Source organism: Leptodactylus fuscus, chromosome 11 (assembly GCF_031893055.1).
Source record: "Leptodactylus fuscus isolate aLepFus1 chromosome 11, aLepFus1.hap2, whole genome shotgun sequence".
Classification (NCBI taxonomy): Eukaryota; Metazoa; Chordata; class Amphibia; order Anura; family Leptodactylidae; genus Leptodactylus; species Leptodactylus fuscus.
The window spans coordinates 20,395,741-20,417,182 of NC_134275.1; the positions used below are offsets into that span (position 1 = coordinate 20,395,741).

The 21,442-nt window shown below is 41.4% G+C and overlaps 1 protein-coding gene across 1 annotated transcript in view; it reads right to left on the minus strand.

Annotated features, from left to right (window-relative positions):
- Positions 1-958: 958 nt before the first annotated feature.
- ASTN2 (astrotactin 2) overlaps positions 959-21,442 on the minus strand; it is a 481,865-nt gene continuing 461,381 nt past the window's right edge. The window contains exons 20-22 of the mRNA XM_075260063.1: positions 16,069-16,169; positions 13,793-13,976; positions 959-1,889 (exon numbers count right to left, since the gene is read on the minus strand). Of these exons, the coding sequence (XP_075116164.1) occupies positions 1,652-1,889; positions 13,793-13,976; positions 16,069-16,169 (523 nt within the window). The 3' untranslated portion in view covers positions 959-1,651. The remainder of the gene's footprint in view (positions 1,890-13,792; positions 13,977-16,068; positions 16,170-21,442) is intronic.

A 21,442-nucleotide genomic window follows, 5' to 3' on the forward strand; every position in this document is an offset into this window, starting at 1 on the left:
TTTACTAAGAGGCCTCAATAATCGCCAGTCTTAATAAATTCCTTCAATGATATTGTCCTGTTCACGAGCTGTGTCCGCTATTAAACTTTATTCTCATTTAAGGGAATGGAGGTGACCTGCAATAGTAGGCGCAACCTCAGATAACTGTGGAGCTATTTCTGCAATAATATAACAGGTCCTTTTTCATCTCTTGGTCCTTTTTCTAATCTTGGTCAACCCCTCGAAGGGTAAGTTCACAAGGAGTTTTTTGGATCGGAACCAGGTTACGATCCAAAGACCAGGGAGTCGCGACTGAAAGCCGATGCACTGCACCGGCATCCAGCCGCGCACTCTGCTCCAGATTAGACCCAATGAATGGGTTTAGTCTGGAGGAGGGAGTGTCTTCAGGCCGAATCATGAGGCAACTCAGCCTGAAGAATGAGCATCTCGCTTCTTTTTTCTGGGAGCGGAAGAAACGGCTCCCAGAATAAAGACCTGAGTGGCTCCCATTGATTTCAATGGGAGCCGTCTTTTTGGTCAGGGTTTTGAGGTGGATACAGCCTCAAAACCCTGACCAAAAAACTCCGTATGGACTTACCCAAACCCCTCTAATTAGTAAGTCATCTGGTTGACGATCTAAGGATAATCTTACATCTATGACCATCTTAATACAAGAAGACTAGAGACGAAACGGCCGTTTCGAACAGCACGCACCGATAGGTATGAATGGAGCCGGGCCGGCACACAGATCTTGCCGCCGGCCGGCCGCTTAACCCCCTGTGTACTGGCTACATCCATTCATTCCTATGGGTGCGCGCTATTCGAAACGGCTGTTTCGAACAGTGTTCGCTCATCTCTAAAGAAGACTATTATGTTATATCTTTTTGGACAAAATGACCTTCTCCTTAATACATATGCAAGAGAAGCAATTATTTCCTAAAAAATAAAGTGATCACAATCCATATATTTTCACCATGTTTCTTCCCATGGACCAATACTATCAGTTTTATTCATTAATTTGACTCTTTATTCACTTGATAAAGTTTTTTAACAATGTTTTTGCTTTCTCCGGGAATCGGTTTACAGTCCTGATTTCCATGATACTTCCTTGTATTCCTTTCCTTGTAATTTCCCAATACTTAGTCCATCACACTTGTCCCTGTGATATCTGAAACACTTAACACAATGGAGTGAATACAGTTATATGAGCACTGTGACAGTCCGAGTACACATGGTATGTACCGTAATACAATGTTTAATGCATACAGATTGTTGGACGATACGCACAAAAAAATGAGCAGGTTAAGTGACCTATAAAAGCAAGAAAAATATAAAAGTCCCTGCATCATTTCCACATTAATTGGAAAACCAAAAGGAAAACTAAAAAGGTTAGATCTGAAAGAACTCCATCCAAGGAGTAAGTTGTAGAGCAGTGCCTTGCTGGTACTCTTCTTGGGGTATCAACCAAAAAAACAAAAATGTCTTAAGAAAAGAAAGTCTCTCCCTCGGAAAGTTTTTTTTAAAAATGGATGTGTTTTCATAGCACCTTATCTGTCCTCAGTTTATAAAAGTCGCTATGATTGGTTTCTTGGCTGCTTGTGACAAAACGCTGGCATGACCATTAATTCTCTATCAAAAACATCTCGTAGAGGTCGGAGCTACGTCACCGCGTTCATCGTCCTTTTGAGTCTCCGTATGTATTGCGAGGCATGGATACCATTTTCTCTTCACATGTAAATTTGTTGTCCCTCAAAATGCTGTACAAAACAAAACCTGATGTTCGAAGGTCTTCGCTGTGACAGATTAGGTAGGGAATGTTGTCTATCCGACGCTGGATATGTGCGCTCCGCAGGAGTCCTGAACAATGGCTGCTCACCTTCTCTAGTCTTCTGAGAACCAAGTGGGCTTTCCTAAAAAGAAAAGAATCACATGTAATTAAATCATGATGTAACAACTACACAATGCAATAAAATATAATAATAATAATAATAATAATAATAATAATAATAATAATAATAATAATAATAATAATAATTGTGCCCTAGTAAGAGCGCCATGTAGGTATTTTATACAGGGGCGGACACCTGAGGACTCCTGTGCAAGGACAGTCATAGGTCCCTTGTTTTACAATATCTCCCCTTGAATCTTTCTAACAATCCATCAGTAAGTGTTATTAGCGGTATTTACCTGTAATCTAATAGTCAGTATAAAGCTGCTGTCAAGGTTATAGGGCCCCCTAACCTACAGGGCCCCTCTGCAGTTGCACAGGTTGCACCAATGGTATGTCTGCCCCAGACTGTATATGAATGAATAACAATAGGCCCCTCATTATGGTGACATGCTTTTCCAACTAGATTTTTTTGAAAAATTAATTATGTACATAGTCCCCCAGGATATACAGAGAGGACAACATGGAGAGCTCTTCACAGGGTCAATCACAGCAAAAGTGAGAGTGGCCTTTATAAAAGGGCATAGCTACATCTATTCAGGCCCTATATATTAATATTCATCACAAGATTGTTAGGGAGTGTTCACACTTGTGCCGCTGTCTGCCCTCCATGATTCCGCCGAAATTCCAAGAAAAACAGCTTGGGGATGACTTGCCGGTGTTCAGTTTAAAAACCCATACATTTCAATGGGTTTTTGAAGCAAACTACCAGTGTCTGTATGCAGCCTATCCACTGTAAAGCCATTTTTTTTGCACGGATACAAAGTCCTACATGTCTAGCATTTTGTTTTAAACACCCAGCAGAAGGATCTGGCTTCGCACGGGTCTATTCCATTTTTACTTTGTGTAGTAGCCCCATTAGGATAGGCTGGTGTAAATCTGTGTGTATGTGAAGACTGAAGAACAAGCAAGTTTCCATTGGTCCATAAGCATCATGTGATCATGTGTATCTCAGTTTGGATATAAGTGAAAAACCTGCAATCGGTTGTTATGGAAACCTGGAGTAAAACTGTGTGTATGTGACCTTGTGTAACAGTGTCACCCACAGCACCCTCCCCCTTTAAAGCTGATCTACAGCTGTGAAGAAAAATGGCTGGATTGTAATGGAAACCTGGAGTAAAGCTGTGTAAATGTGGAGACTAAGCGCCTGCGAGTTTCTATTGGCTGATAAGGGACATGTGACTGCATGTATGGTAGTTGGAATATGAGTGAAAGACCTGCAGGCTTGTATTGGCTAATGCAGTTCATTTTTTGGGAATACTTTATTTCAGGAACGATGCATCCTGGTCTAAAACCTTCCCGGACACCTGATGAACCTGTGTGCCAAATTTGTTGAGGATTGGTCCAGTCACTTGGTCTTGCATAAAGAACACACTGACAGACAGACAGACAGAAACTCATTTTTATATATATAAGAGACAAGATGGTGTCTGATCAGGGACTGAGGAGAAGTTGGATTGTAGGGATACATGAAATAAGTCTAGCAAGTCACAGGCAGTCAGGTGATGGGAGCAGGGATGGAAAAAAATGTTTTGGAGTTCTTCTTTAAATGGCCTTATTTGAGCCTCTTTCCATTGCTGCCCTTCTAGAATCTATATGTTGCAGCAAATACATGATATAAATATTTGAAAACATAAAAAGTCATTATATATAAATTATCCTTAGTAGTCACGGGGTGGGGAGGAGCCTCCACCTAGTCGTGCTGTCCATTTGTTACTCACACCTCTTGGACTTGACTGACGTCATTCTAGTGATGTAAGGGATTGAGGGGATTGTGAAGGAGATGGGGGGATTAGTTTGAGGCTTCCCGCCCACTGTGACTACTTGATAATTTGACTTTTTATGGGACACCACAAGAGGGCTACTAAAGGAAAGGGTTAGAGATTCCAAAAACAATCAAAACAAAACTGATAATGGTTCAATCCACTTTCTATATTAGGGTTGATAATGACAACCAAAGCCTTGTGGACATATAGGACTGCAGTCCCCTGTTTGTTTCCACTCTTATAGTATTGGAGCACTTAGCAAGTAACTGAAATCAAACACGTAGTAACTATATGGAGTGAATCATGGGTTAGAGACCTCTATTCTCTACTGATCATCATGTATGACAACGGATAATCTTCAGAACATTTCTCCCCAACTTGCTTTGACTCTTAAACCTGGAAAAAAATCTGCTATCACTTCACAGAAGTGTCCACCCTTAACATAACTCTAATGTGGTTAAAGGCTCCAATTTCTGATCAATTCAATTCAATAAAACCCTTGGAGGCTAAGGTCCAACATTATGGAAATGCAGCAGGAAAAAACTTTATAGTAAAAGCAAAGTGAATGAGATTTCATCAATCTTATTAGTGATATTCTATATGTGGCCATCCATTGTTCCAATGGTTTTGCTAGTATGTTGCAATATTGTATTGAACTGGTGTAATAAATTGTAATTAGAGATAAGCGAGATTTGATTCGAGATTCGATATTCGTTTCGAGTAGAGCCTCAATATTCGACTACTCGATTGAATATTGAATCCCATTATAGTCTATGGGAAAAAATGCTTGTTTCAGGGGAAACCACTATTCGACTAAAGGAGAGTCACCAAGTCCACGAGTAGCAGGAGGAGAGTGTTTAGGAGGAGCGCTGTGCAGTTAAAGCGCATGGGCCCCATTATAGTTTATGGGGTCCGTGCGCTTTAACTGCACAGTGCTTGCAGTTGTGCTGATAAAAAGTAAGCTCCCTCATAACCGCAAGCTGCCAGCTCTCCTGACTAGCAAAGACAAGCCTGCGGCAAATCAACGCCGGTTCTGCAGAAGGCTCGTCCTTGCTAGTCGGGAGAGCTGGCAGCTTGCTGTTACGAGGGGGCTGACTTTTTCTCATAGGAATGCATTGACCAGCATTGACTGGCCGAATGCTATACAGTATACAGCATTCGGCCAATCAACGCTGGTTCTGCTGGAGGCTCGTCTGTAAGGAGGCTGCTGTGAAGACTGCAGTGGGCCAATCTTAGACTCCGCCTTGTCACAGACGAGCCTCCGGCAGAATCAGCATTGATTGGCCAAATGCTGTACACTGGCTAATCAACGCTGGTCAATGCATTCCTATGAGAAAAAGTAAGCTCCCTCGTGACAGCAAGCTGCCTGCTCTCCCGACTAGCAAAGGCGAGCCTGCTGCAGAGCCAGCGTTGATTTGCCGAATGCTATACACTGTATAGTATTCGGCCAATCAACGGTGGTTCTGAATCGAATATTTACTGCGAATAGCGAGTAGTATTGGATCGAGTACGAATATTTTGAATACCGTACTATTCGATCGAATACCTACTCGATCAAAAACTTCTTAACCAAAATCAAGCTACAGGAATGTTAACGGTGAACACATCTGTGCTGCGACTGACAACTGAGAACACTAAACTTGCATCATGTGGAGTGATATTTGCCTTATTGACTAAATCAGACACGGCAACTTCAGTAGTTTAGCATATTAGGTGCCACGGATGCGACCAGGTGCTCCCTACCAGCAGCCAATAGAGAGCATCTTGTCTTAGAAGTTCAGTAAGTTTGGGAGCATCTGCTGGATTGTTTTTCTTAGGACATCTGCTGGATGACTAAATTAAAGGAATCTTTCCTGGTGACAGATTCCTATAATTTTATGTCCTTTCATTTTAACAACTTCAGCTGTTCTTCACTAAATCTGTCTTGGAAATTAAGTAGAATAATAATAAATATTCTCATTAAGTTCATGTTGTGCTGGAATCACTTTAATTTCTACCGTAAGCAGAAGATTTGTAAGATTTGTGGTGACTTAAAATGGGAGATGTTTCTGCTTGACCTACAGCTTAGACTCAAGACATACTGCAGTTTGTACTGTGAGGAGAACAGTTGTGTGACAACCAAGAATAAGACGGTAAAGACAAAGTAATTCTACAAGACGTGGGCAGGGGCTGGACTGCAGCAGCCACTATTAGTCTTAAAGAAGACTTTACAGATTATATCACAGGTAAGGTTAGGACTGTATATTATATTAAGTGCATGTATTCACACTCATTGTATAGAACAAGGAATATCCCTCATTCACATCTGCGTTGGTATTCCGTCCGGGGGAGTCCGCATAGGGAATACCGAACGCAACTGCAAGCGCTTTGCAGTAAAAGCACACGGACCCCATAGACTATAATGTGGTCTGTGTGCTGGCTGCGTGAATCATGCAGACAGGAAAGTAGATTGTGAACTACTTTCCTGTCCGCATGATCCCTACGGAGATCTGGCGGCAAGCACACCGATCCCATTATAGTCTATGGGGTCCGTGTGCTTTCATTGCAACTGCAAGTGGTATGCCATTCAGTATTCCATTCGGGGGGGTCCTCATGTGAACTCCCCTGGATGTAATACCAACGCAGATGTGAATGAGGCCTTACATGGAATATTTGGGACTTCAGAAAAGTTTTTATCCTTAAAATATGACATCAATATTAAATCATAAGGGTAGGTTCACATTACTGTTGCTCTCATGGTTTATGGGACCTATGGAAAGACCAACATCCAAACTTACCCATACTTCTCTTGAGCTGCATCGGTTCTCTGGAATGCACTACCACCGATAAGTAGGAAAATTCCCAATATCCACTGCTTTACACATGTACTAATATTACCTTTATAGGCACACTTGTCCCCTTGCCTAATCGAGGTCCTCCACATTAACCTCCTTCCCCTCTATAATATTCCTTACTAGAATATATTAGGGATTCCTTCACACTCTTTAAAGAATGGGTATATTGCTCGCTATAGTGAATTTAGGCTGGTGACGTGTATTTATGCCTAAGCACTATGGTAAGATCACTGCAATGCCAAAGTTAACACAAAGGCTGATCATTTCCACTACTACTATGTGGCCTAGTAGCCAAAAAGGTTGTGTACTGTGCGGGAACCTTTGCTAGTCAGGGTTCATTTTTTAATAATTAATAATTTAATAATTTTTGTTATGTTGTTAGGTTAGGTTCTGCTCATTACTATGTTATACACGTCTAAGTCCCCGGACATAAGAGTTCGTACGAAATTGTCAACTTGTGCAGAGGGAAAAAACCATTGCAAATAATGTAAACATGGTAAAAACTTCACATGTTTCTGCATGGAAAGTGCTCCGATTCTTCTTTAGGAGTTACAGTAGAGAATCTGCAATGCTCGCTGTATATTTTAAATACAAGAATGAGTCAGATGTACAGAAAAGAGAAAGGTGTGACCTGAATGTAAGAAAATGACCTATGAAATCATTGAATGGACTGCATGTCAAATTATGGATGAGACGGTCACGGCAGGACAGAGAAATTAGGGAGTTTGGGAAGAGGAGACTTACTGCTTTGTAACTCTTTCCAGCTCAGTGTTATGATAGGAAAAGGAGGGCCACATGGAAAGTAAAGAAAAGCCCATTCAAGCCCAAACATCTGGAAACACTTTCTCTCTTTGTGAATAACATATATGCAGTCATTCTGCAGGTTTCCCAGACCCCAGTGTTTGTATTTAGCTATAGCGGAGATCAGAAAGAACGTAGTGGCGGCAAGAAAGAGCCGATCTCCAGGAATGGGGACTCCAGTCAGAATAACAAAAATAACAAAAATCACATGTCTATGGACAATGTAGCTTTTAGACATTTTACATTCTATAGCAGAGAAAATGAAAGATGTAACAAAAGGTAACAGCTGGTAACAATATAGTACATGACACTGTCTGCTCCACCGAAATCTCCTCTAATTGACATACTGAGGTCTGGACTAGGTAGGAAGAGGTAGAGAACAAACTAAATGTGCAATTGTGTGATGTATGTAAAAATATTTGACTGGTAAGTAGAAAACATGTGTGACTGATATGTGAGATACCTGTGTGACTGATATATGGGATACCTGTGTGACTGATATAGGGGATACCTGTGTGACTGATATAGGGGATACCTGTGTGACTGATATAGGGGATACCTGTGTGACTGATATAGGGGATACCTGTGTGACTGATATATGGGATACCTGTGTGAATGATATATGGGATACCTGTGTGACTGATATATGAGATACCTGTGTGACTGATATAAGGGATACCTGTGTTACTGATATAGGGGATACCTGTGTGACTGATATATGAGATACCTGTGTGACTGATATAAGGGATACCTGTGTTACTGATATAGGGGATACTTGTGTGACTGATATATGGGATACCTGTGTGACTGATATAGGGGATACCTGTGTGACTGATATAGGGGATACCTGTGTGACTGATATATGAGATACCTGTGTGACTGATATAAGGGATACCTGTGTGACTGATATAAGGGATACCTGTGTGACTGATATAAGGGATACCTGTGTTACTGATATAGGGGATACTTGTGTGACTGATATAGGGGATACCTGTGTGACTGATATATGGGATACTTGTGTGACTGATATAGGGGATACTTGTGTGACTGATATAGGGGATACCTGTGTGACTTATAAGTGAGATACCTGTGTGACTGATATGTGAGATACCTGTGTGACTGATATATGGGATACCTGTGTGACTGATATATGGGATACCTGTGTGATTGATATGTGAGATACCTGTGTGAATGATATATGGGATACCTGTGTGACTGATATAGGGGATACTCGTGTGACTGATATATGGGATACCTGTGTGATTGATATGTGAGATACCTGTGTGAATGATATATGGGATACCTGTGTGATTGATATGTGAAATACCTGTGTGAATGATATATGGGATACCTGTGTGACTGATATGTGAGATACCTGTGTGACTGATATAGGGGATACCTGTGTGACTGATATGTGGGATACCTGTGTGACTGATATATGGGATACCTGTGTGACCGATATGTGAGATACCTGTGTGACTGGTAAGTGAGATACCTGTGTGACTGATATATGGGATACCTGTGTGATTGATATATGGGATACCTGTGTGACTGATATATGGGATACCTGTGTGACTAATATATGGGATACCTGTGTGACTGATATGTGGGATACCTGTGTTATTAATATAGGGGATATCTGTGTGACTGATATATGGGGTACCTGTGTGACTGATATATGGGATACCTGTGTGACGGATATGTGAGATACCTGTGTGACTGATAAGTGAGATACCTGTGTGACTGATATGTGAGATACCTGTGTGATTGATATGTGAGATACCTGTGTGACTGATCTATGGGATACCTGTGTGATTGATATATGGGATACCTGTGTGACTGATATAGGGGATACCTGTGTGACTGATATATGGGATACCTGTGTGATTGATATATGGGATACCTGTGTGACTGATCTATGGGATACCTGTGTGACTGATATAAGGGATACCTGTGTGACTGATCTATGGGATACCTGTGTGACTGATATAAGGGATACCTGTGTGACTGATATAGGGGATACCTGTGTGACTGATATATGGGATACCTGTGTGATTGATATATGGGATACCTGTGTGACTGATCTATGGGATACCTGTGTGACTGATATAAGGGATACCTGTGTGACTGATCTATGGGATACCTGTGTGACTGATATAAGGGATACCTGTGTGACTGATATAGGGGATACCTGTGTGATTGATATATGGGATACCTGTGTGACTGATCTATGGGATACCTGTGTGACTGATTTATGGGATACCTGTGTGACTGATATAGAGGATACCTGTGTGACTGATCTATGGGATACCTGTGTGACTGATATAGGGGATACCTGTGTGACTGATATGGGAGATACCTATGTGGCTGATATATGGAATACCTGTGTGATTGATATGTGGGATACCTGTGTGACTGATATGTGGGATACCTGTGTGACTAATAAGTGAGATACCTATGTGACTGATATGTGAGATACCTGTGTGAATGATATATGGAATACCTGTGTGACTGATATATGGGATACCTGTGTGACTGGTATGTGGGATACCTGTGTGACTGATATATGGGATACCTGTGTGACTGATATGTGGGATACCTGTGTTATTGATATAGGGGATATCTGTGTGACTGATATGTGAGATACCTGTGTGACTGATATGTGGGATACCTGTGTGACTGATATATAGGATACCTGTGTGGCTGATATATGGGTTACCTGTGTGATTGATATAGGGGATACCTGTGTGACTGATAAAGGGGATACCCGTGTGACTGATATATGGGATACCTGTGTGACTGGTAAGTGGGTGTGACTGATATCTGTGCAACTGAGTGGGATACCTGTGTGATGGGAATCTGGGATACCTGGAAAGTAAGATACCTGTGTTGTGAATGTTCCTAAATATTTCCATACTTTCCTTCAAGAAAATCTTCCCTTAAAATGAAAAATAAATGTGTTTAAGACTATAATGGGGTCCGTGTGCTTGTCGTGCACTGCCCGCATGAATCATTTGTGTGGGCAATGCATTGCCAGCACATGGACCCCTTTATAGTCTATGGGGTCCGTGCACTTTAACTGCACAGCGCTCCTCCTCAATACTCTCCTGCTACTTGTGGACTTGATGACTCTCCTTTAGTCGAACAGTGGTTTCCCGTGAAACGAGCGTTTTTTACCATAGACTATAATGGGATTTGATATTCGATCGAGTAGTCGAATATTGAGGCTCTACTCAAAACGAATATCGAATCTCGATTATTTCACTACTCGCTCATCCCTAGTAAGGACCTCAGTGGCCAGCCCATCACCGATAGGGTATTTATTGCCTATTCTATGGACAGAGGATAAACACATTTCATGTTATTTTCTACATGTATGTGTGATTGAACCGTAATTCTATCATTAACGGCTCATCGTTTATTAATCCACGCTATATTATTAGAAATAAGTGGTGATAAAAGCAGGAGATGAAAGCTTTCCATGTGAATGATGTATTAAATAAAGAAGCTAAGCTACAGTCTGTATTATGTGGCTTCATGAGACAGTTATCATGGGAATGAAACATTCCAATTAGCACATGTGTTAAGCAAAAAGAATCTAATAAATCTAAGCTGTATCACCTAATCTGGGCCTTCATGGCTGGCCCCAAAGCATGAAAACACGATCACTGTCCTCAAATGGCGTAATTACTGTAGCTTTTCCATTGTGACTCATGCGGAGAGTCTTGTCATATGGTAATGTGTTAATTCTCCCTCCGTGCACTCTGCAATTTTATTTTGTTTGATGCTGAAATTTGTATTTTGAAAATCCCTTAAACCTTTATCTTAAATAATAGAATTAATAGAACGTGAGAAGTTTCGGTCTCGCAAATCAATCCTTCTCAAACACAGAAGTTACATTGACATAATTCTCCCTATAAACAGGATATCAAAGCTCAGTATAAAAGGAAGAAGTAAGTTTATAGGACGTATTAGAACGTGTTTCGGAATTAGAAGGACTTAGGCGGCAAACTGCGGCACACATTACAATAGGTGGGTTATTATAATCCTTTATAGTAGAGATGAGTAATACTTATTGTGAATTATTAATGAATAGAAAGTTCATCTGTTACTTTTATTGTTTGGTGTAGGTTTTGATGTAAGTACTTGTGAACTTATAGTATTATGTAAAATGGAAGCGGTCGTAAATCTTTCCTTTCTGAAGGGATAGTTATTAGACGTCTTAGGAATGCTTAATCTCTTATTACGTAATGCAACCTCGCCGATAATCATAGGAAAATGGACCAGGGAAGCGGAAATTATTCAGGAATTATATATATCATGTGAATAGTGACAATAGACGTTCATTATGTTCCATCTTTTTCACATTGATTATCTTTCTTTCATTTCTTAAAGGGGCTCTATCAGCAAAATTATGCTGTATGAGCCTCACATATGTGTGAATAGCCTTTAAAAAGGATATTCAGGCACCGCTAATGTTATTTTAAACCTCCCCCCTGTTTTAAAATAAAACCATAAAAACATATTTGTAAATCATACCTTATCGTGCGCGGTGGGCAGTCCTCCAAGGTCCGACGTCATCTTGCTGTCACGCCTTCCTCTTCTTTCTTCTTTCAGCGACGTCCTCCTGTCCTGGCTCTTCGACGCCTACATCTTCTGTTCTTCCGGCTGGTTGTGTTCAAATCCCGCGTGAGCGCAGTATCGCTACTGCACATGCGTTGGTGCCATTTTTGTTGAAGTGCTAAGTACACCTTAGAACTACACGAGCGTACTGCGCATGCGGTACGCTCGTGTTTTCCGGAAGAAAATAAGATGAAGGCGGGGAAGAACAAGGACAGGAGGATGTCGCTGGAAGAAGAAAGAAGAGGAAGGCGTGACCGCAAGATGACGTCAGACCTTGGAGGACCGCCCACTGTACACAATAAGGTATGATTTACAAATAGGTTTTTATGGTTTTATTTTAAAATGGGGGGGAGGTTTAAAATAACATTTGCGATGCCTGAATAGCCTTTTTAAAGGCTATTCACGCATATGTGGGGCTCTTACAGCATAATTTTGCTGATAGAGCCTCTTTAATCATTTTACTCCATATGTCATTGGGTACATAGCTAATTCTGTTAATGTTCTTATAGAATTTATATCTTTACTTCTCGGGGCAGGGTATTCTAGAATTTTGGGTACAGGTCAATCTAGAATTTGACTACTGTAACTGTTTCTAACAAATGGTTTTGCTCTATATGATATGCCGCATGCAGATGAAGGTCCTTGAGACCGAAATGTTTGGACTTTGACATTGAATATCCAGATTTGTTTGTGTGTTTAATTATTTTATACGAAGATTATGGAATAAAGTTTTTCATACATTGAATTTTGATGTGCTGAAGTATTATACTACAATCTTCAGATCCTTAGAGCTCTGTGATGGCTGAGGCTTGTGTGCCTCCAGCACATATGGCATTATCCAGGAGGCCAGAAGAAAATCCGATGGTATCGTCAGATGCCATGAGGATGCCCAGGTGAGGTGAAGGAAGGTGAGTATAGCTTTTTACTATGTTTCCACCCCTCCTTTGGGCCTCCATTATTATACTCTGGGATCTGTAGAGATCCCCAATTATAGTAGTTTCACTTCCCATTTGTGACATTTTTGACCTACAGTAACTGGGCTGGAACATCTGACCTCAAAACGACTCTTCAGAGGTTTTGCTCATTTCTAGTGTTTCCATACTGAATTAAAGATAATGGATGAATCCATAGTGATATTATTATATGACATGTCATGGAAGCTCCCTGCTTAAAGTGGTTGTCCAGACGTTTCATGAGAAAACACAATGCGTAGGCCTTTCTCAACAATTATGAACAAGGAATGCTTCACCGGTCGGTCATGTTGTTAGATGGCCATCAGTCCTGTAGGTGAGATGGTGCAAAGACCAAGCAGTAGAACTGATGTCTAGTAGAGATGAGCGAATACTATGCTAAACTCCCGTTTCGAATAGCACGCACCCATAGGAATGAATGGACGCAGCCGGCACGCAGGAGGTTATGCGGCCGGCCGCCGGCAAAGTCTGCATGCCGGCCGCTTCCATTCATTCCTATGGGTGTGTGCTATTTGAGTCCTCGCTCATCTCTAATGTCTAGCTAAGGACATAGTTGGTTAGACATTTATTATCCACAATTGCTTGGTTTTCCTGAGAAAGGAGGCTTCATTGTCCAAAAGACTGCATGCTACATGTGGCAGTGAGGGAAAAAATTATTTTAAGAAAAGAACTGTTGTCCAATGATGAAAATTTAAAGGCCGGTCGCCTACTTTTTTGGTGACATTGATCGTTGATTGTTAAATTTCATCTTACAAGCATTTTCATCAAGGGTGTACGGCCATCTTTAGAAGGGATGAGCCTGAATAATCTGTATACAGTGTAGTTAGACTTTTGAAACAGTATCATATTAAGATCAGATTTTCTTCCTACCGTGGTCCCAGCTCATCTTCACTGCGCCACACAAAATCTCCAAACTTCTCATAGAGAGTATTGTAATGATGCTGGACTCGAAGAAGCATTGAAGCAGATACTTCCATCAGGGTGTTGTACGCCATCTGCTGCTCCTTGCCACTGGTGTATCCATTGTATAATGTATAAATTCTATCAGCAATTTCTGTAATGAAAAGTTATTAGCACAGGAAATTAATTGTCAGGTAATTCTTATTAAACTATCAGCAAGATGGATGAAATTGTCCAAAAGAAAATCTGCCTTTTTGCTATATAGCAAACAACGTTGGCGCAGATTTATCTTCCTATAGATAAAGCTCTTCTCCGATTGTTCTCTATGGACAACCAAAACAGTTTTACTATCAGATAGTTTTCATAATTCTACACCTTTCTTTTCTCTGTTTTATTGTAACATCATGCTTCGCTCCAGCAAGCAAGGCACGTGACTTTGAACCTGCCGATGTGCGTCGCTGCCTCAGGTTTAGAGAAAGATTTAGATTTGGAACCCTCAGGCTTAGAATCAGTTGGTGGTTTGTGAGTGTCCGTGAAAATGGAGGGGGAGGAGGAGCAAGCTGTAGGGTTGGAGAAGGACATGAACCAAACCAGTAACATACATATATATATATATATATATATATATATATATATATATATTTATATATATGTTACCAAGTTCAACTTGACCCTTAAAAAGTTAAAGGGGTTGTCCAGTTCATAATTTTATTGTTTAATAGGGAGTATAAACAGAACAAACAGGCACAGCAGACACCTCTTCACAAACAACACGTCCCAGCCGTCACATACCCGTATATACTCGAGTATAAGACGACCCAATTATAAGCCGAGGCCCCTAATTTTGCCACAAAAAAACTGGGAAAATGTATTGACTCGAGTATAAGCCGAGGGGGGGAATGCAGCAGCTACTGGAAAATTTCAAAAATTAAAATGGTCGGAGTTTTTGGGTGCAGTAGTCGCTGGTGCTGAGGAAGGGGAGGGGGTGTTTTGGTTGTCTGTCTGCCCCTTCCCTGAGCTTGAGGGCTGGGATTTTTTTCCCCACTTGGAATTCAGCCTGGCTGAATATAGGGTATCTGCAGTGCTCCTATTAACCCCTTTCCGATGGAACAGGAGCACTGCAGATCCCCTATATTCAGTAGGCCGGGCACTGTCAGACACAGGGATACCTAATGTGTTTGTGTTTCACAGTCATTTTCTACTTTTATATGTATTCTAGGGAAAGGAGGGATTTAGAACTTTTATTTTTTTTATTTTTTTTTAAAGCTTCTTTTTTTCCCCACCATTTTATGGGAGATTCTATACATTGATATTGCAGCTGGTCATAGACCCCCCCCCCCAAAAAAAAAAAAAAAAAAATAAATAAAAAAATTCTGACTCGAGTATAAGCCGAGGGGGGCTTTTTCTGTACAAAAACTGTGCTGAAAAATTCAGCTTATACTTCAGTATATATGGTACATTTTGTGAAGAGGTCACTGGAGACAAGGTTTGAGGCAAACATTCATTTGTTATTGTTTTTATAACCCCAGTGGTAGACCTATTAAATTGCAAAAATCTAAACTGGACAACCTCTTTAATGGGCTTTTGCTATCCTGAATCCATATTGAAATCACAACACTAAGAAGGTGTGAGGTTATGGAAATCTAGGTGTCACTAAGATCAGCAAATGAACATATTTTAAAGCCACTAGCTCCAATCTATGGTATGTGAGAGGGTATATAAGCCAGATCGAAAGCAAAGTTTTTAGGCACATGAAACGTTACAAATCAAATCAAGGGGCGTGGGGTGATTGTGCGATGCGTCCCGGTGTGTGGAGGCGAACCTCTGCACAGACAGATCATATGATTGTAAGAATGCGGCACGGTGATCCATTCTGCACTGCAAGTGAAATTGGACCGGACATCCCGAGCCTAGTGCAGTGTACACACAAACTATCAGAAAGCTACAAGCCAGATGTCCAGCTACAGATGTTCTGCTGAGCTCATATCACTGCTCTCAAAGGCTAGCATGGTGTACAGCAATATAAAAATGGAGGCTGGCATAGAGGTCTATTAATGCACTGAAATGCACTCAAGGAAACACATTCCAATTGATTTACATGGGGGAGAAAGCAGCTGTAAAAGTGCTACAAGAAGTATTGTTTTGGAATCGAGATCTCAAGATACTACATGTATTGGTCCACATTCTGCCATTGTGATAACTTAGAACACTTAAGATGATACATTGTCCCATAATGTAATGTTTACCTTCAGCTTTACTGTCATCCACTAAAGAGCAAGCAGTACGCAGTGTCACTAAACTTTGTGCCGAATGTCGTCCATGAGTATCTACAGCAAAAAGACTAAACCTGTAGAGCAGAGAGACAATGAATAAAGAATGAGCACAACTATAACACTTACAGGTCAGAAGTGCTTGTATTAAGAAGCTTAGAAACAACAATTGGTGCACAGATTAACATAACTTAAAGGGGCTCTTTCATTGGGAAAAGTCCTTTTTAGCTAAGCACATCCTTGTATAGCCTTTAGAAAGGCTATTTCACACATACCTTTTGTATGTAAATTGTCTCAGTGGTTTTTGAATGAGCCTGTTTATATTCATATGCTAATTAACCTCCAGCCAGCACAGGAAGTTCCCAGCAGCACTCGTCTCTGCTATTATCTCCTATCTGTGTGTGCAAGCAGGAAGCTGAGTCATCATCAGCAGCAGCCTGTGCTGTACATACATAGGAAAGAATAGCAGAGGGTGCACGGTGAGACTTCCGGGGTGCACCAAGAGGCTAATTAGCATTAACTTATCTCTTATCTCTTAATCTCTTAACTTATTTATTACATTGTGGGATACCAAAGGACTTACCATAACAGCCAGGAGGCTTAATAATACAGACTCCTATGTATGGATGCCTATTAGGCTCAGCTAGAAACTAGACCTAATAGGCATCTGCTAAAATATACAATATACTGCGATACAAAAGCATTGCAGTATATTGTACATGTGGTGATGCGATTGAATATTCAAATCACCTTTTGTGCTTGGAAAAATAAGGTTAAAAAAAGCATAGTTTTTAAAATATTGAAAAACAGCAGTTTTTTTGCTTGCCCCACTTCCCCCTAAAATTTGGAATAAAAGAGTGATCAAAATGTCACATGTACACATCAATGATACCAATAAAATGGTACAGATCCCTGTGTAAAGTGAGTCCCCATACAGCACTGTAAAAATGCAAATTCTTTTGAGGGGTTTTATTTTGGAAAGGTGATTAAACATAACAAAACTTAAATAAATTTAAAAGGGGTGATCTGGTTTCTAATAGATTTGTAATATTAGATCTGCAGGGGGTCCAACACCTGAGACAACTGCAGACCGACTGTACCGAGACATAAAACTGTAGGGGCAGGGCAAGATGGTGGCTCAGTGGTTAGAACTACAGCCTTGCAGTGCTGGAGTCCTGGGTTCAAATCCCATCAGGAACATCATCTGCATGTTCTCCCTGTGTTTGCATGGACTTCCTCCCATTCTACAAAGACATACTGATAGGACAAAAAAAAGTACATTGTGATCCCTATATGGGGCTCACAATCTACATAAAAAAAAACCTGTAGTGGCAAGTGTAGGCACGGTAGCCCTGCCTGCAGCACCTACAATTACCGCTACAGTTTATATGGCGAGTGTCCACATCACCGAGAGCTGCACTGTCTCAGTAAGGGCGACCTGTAAGGGCACCAGGTGTCAGACCCTTGCAAATCTATCCTTAAAGAAATAAAGGTCATTTAAAAACAGATTTTTTTTTTAAATCAAGTACAACAAAAGCAAAAAACACAAAGCACAATAAAGAAACAGGTTTTCCTACATAAAAGGCAGACCAAGACACCAATATGCTGCAGAGTATGAGATTGAATATTAAAGGGATACCCCGGTTACAATAAGTTACCCCCTATCCAGAGTATTCACTCTGCTATTTCTGGTAGTGGTCACTGAAATGAATAGAGTCACATATTCTATACAACCAGGTCAAAACTGAAGTGTCAGGAAGGTACGGACCAGCCTCCTCACAGGATTCGGCTTGTCTCCTCCTCCGTATACGTCACAGACAAGCCCCGCCCCTCTGAAATCGAATTGACTGCGCGTCCTTGTGAGGACTAAAACCTATAGACTTGAGAAAGGGCTTTTTAGCCAGAAACACGTTGTGTGTGTGTATATATATGGCCCCTGCCAGGATCGGTAAATAAATAAGGCCTGTTACTGGCTGGAGTTACTCCAGCCGGTAACGGCCTATAAAAAAAACGCAGCGGTAGCGGCTGTCGCCGGGCCCCTAATGTCCCAGGTCCTGTGGCAGCTGCTACCACCGTAGTTATGCCACTATCTAAGATGGAAGAAAAGCAACAAAATACTTAGTCTATATGGTAACTCCTTGAGAATGATTGGTTCAGAGGATATTAGCAGTGTTACGATTTATCTTTTTTGGCTACTGTATAATCCCGCAAAATACAGCAGAGTTCTCATGACTATGGGAGGATTGTTTCCTAAAGTTGTCTGCAATGAAGTAAGCTCTTCAGGACTATTGTTTATACGGGTCTGTAGTTCATATTTCACTTACCACTCCTTCCTGTCATCCACACTGCAGAGACTGTTTCCATGAAACAATGCAGAGGCTGCTATAATCACAGGAATGTATTAACTAGCGGATTCCCTCTAGAAATGGACAACTTACAAAGGTAAATGACAACCTGCAATTCCCTATCAAAGATATTCCAGCAAATTACATTCTCTCTCAATCACTGTCTTGAAATATATGAAGTATGCTGTCTGCGAGGGAATGAAGCTTACAAAAAGCATATTTAATCAAATAAAATGTAAAATTTAAATTTAAAATGAAATAAAAAGCATATTTAATTCTACATCAGAATCTTTTTTTTTTTTTTAAATGTAGACTGTGAGCCCCATATAGGGATCACAATGTACATTTTTTTTTCCTATCAGTATGTCTTAGTAGAATGGGAGGAAATCCATGCAAACACGGGGAGAACTCCTTGCAGATGTTATTCCTGGCGGGATTTGAACCCAGGACTCCAACGCTGCAAGGCTGCAGTGCTAACCACTGAACCACCGTGTTGCTCCCTACATCAGAATCTTTAAAGGAGTTGTCCAGGATTCAGGGTAGACTCAGGGTCGGTGGGTTGTGTCTAAAACAAACTAACAAGAAGACATTTACCCCAGCACTCCATTGTTTTATTCGTGGCCCTTTTTCCTTCCGTGCCAGGACTCACCACTGATAACTGGTGATGTTAACACTCCTTCTGCTGCCAGGGGTGAACCATGGGTTTTTGCCGCCTGAGGAGGATGAGGGGACGGAGCGGAGGGGGCAGGGCCGAGCGGAAGGGGGCGGGACTGGCTGCGAGGAGGGGACATGGCCGAGCGGAGGAAGCATGGCCGAGCAGAGCAAGCGTATTTAGCAGACAGAGAGCAAGCAGGGAGAGGACCTGTTCTCTGCCTGAGCGTTAGGGGCGGCCGCTAGAGCAGTGCTGCTCCAGCGGCCTCCCCAATCCACCGCTCAGTGACGGTGACCCTAAGCCAGTCCAGGACTGGCTTAGGTCAGCAAAAATGCCGTCCTCCCCGGGGCCCTAGCATAGCGCCGCCTGAAGTGGTCGTTTCAGGTCGCCTCATGGGAGGTGCGGCGCTGTCTGCAGCGACCGCTGAGACCCATGACCGGTCATTTGACCTTTTCTGCTTCCGTCCCGGTGATTCCCAGCAATAACACTTGGGATAGGTAAGTCTAAGTTCACGTCTGTGCCAGAGTCTCTGAAACTGCCGAAAATCAGCAGAGAGAAAAGTCGTGCAAGGATATCTTTTTTCTTTCAGTATGAAAACAGTGGACACCCGGCGAATCTCATTATAAACAATGGGGTGCCAATCTATTTTACATCTACCTGACCTCCCCCGAGTTTGTCCTTAAAGGGGTATTCCCATAATCCTTGTTCACCAACGTGCAGGCTCTGTGCTCTGTTCACTTCCTGATTTTCCCGGCACATTGGTGGGCGGGGTTTCACTTGCTCTGCTATCTGCTATGTATGCAGTCAGTAATGAGGGATTGGTTGTAAATGCATTACTACAGTATGAAGCTGATGTAGCAGAGCTGGATTTGAGTCAGCTTGCATTACATACAGAGGTACTGGACTCCCTATCTCAGCCCTTATCAGCCAAATTCAATTAAACCGATTCATACGTGGAAGAGCTGAAGATAGACAGCAGAGTAATCCCGGAGCTCTCACCTCCACCCCTCCCCTATCTGAGGAGCTCCATTGCTTGTCAGCCCCTCCCTCCCCCCCTGAGAGCAGGCAGCTACATAATTTAGGAAATTAGCAGATAATCCCAGTGGCCATAGAAACTGAGTGTAAACAATGAAGTGAATAAATTAAGATAGCGGCTAAACAAAGCAATTTTGATAAAGCAATGTATTTAGGAAAAGTCTTAAATCCACATAAACTAGCAGTATAGATAGGATCCTTGTTATGGGACAACCCCTTTAATCCTGGACAACAATTGTATGTTGGAGTAGACTTTGCACGTAAGGTGCGGCTTTAAGGAATACTGATTTTTCTAAACAATAATTTAGAACACTTTAGCACCAGCTTTTTGCATTTACCAGTGAAAATCACCATAAAATTTTAATTGATGGGAATCTGCAATTTAGAGAAATCTGCATTGTCAATTACTATGGTACTAAGCAACAATTACTGGAGCCATGCTGTTCTTAAATGTCTAAAATATGGATAGTGTTTCATCTAAAAACATAATGCATGCTCTTAAAATCCTACAGCTAAACTGGCAATACATGTTAGGGAGATTTATTCGTGTCTGGATATATGATTTATCTTTTATATGAGCCTGAGTGAGACACTAAAGCTGGCCATACAAAGGAGATACTTATCTACAGATCATTGACAGATCCGGCTTATTTTAGTGTCTGCTGTTATTCTGTATACGACTGCTACACAACAGATTCTCAGTATATTTAGCCAAATTTAGCTGGATCTGTCAAAGTTCAGCTGTGTGGAGCAAGTGTTGATCAACTATACAACTTGTCAATTTATACGCAGTAAAAGTGGCAAGTTCACAGCGGGCTAGCCTCCACAAAATCGCCTGTGGCTAACCCACTACATAGCAGTGTAATGTATGGATTTAAAAAGTGTCTTGTTCTGGGGGTTCTGGATATGAAGAATGTCAATTATTGGTTTGTGTTTGTGTGCAGTTTTTACCCTTTGCCATGCAAAGGTTGGAAGCCCGGACCAGTCGCAGAAATACTGCAGCAGGAAACTACTTCAACAACTAGCTTTTCTCTTGCTTTCGGAAGTGGCACACCTACCATGTAGGTTGACCATGCCAGGGTATCTCCTATGGGTAGAGGCCCTGACACTAATCATGTTTTGCTTCTCAACACAAATTTGCTGTATTTTCCAGCAGCTACCAGGAAGGTGGCACAGTGTTTGGAGATTTTTACAACTACAATTGGGTTCTTCAGCTATAGAGATTCCTATGCAATACGCTCCCACTAGAGGCGGCTGCAGGAAGCAAATATTATTGACTAGAGGTGTATAGAAGTAATTTATCAATCTAGTTAAAGGG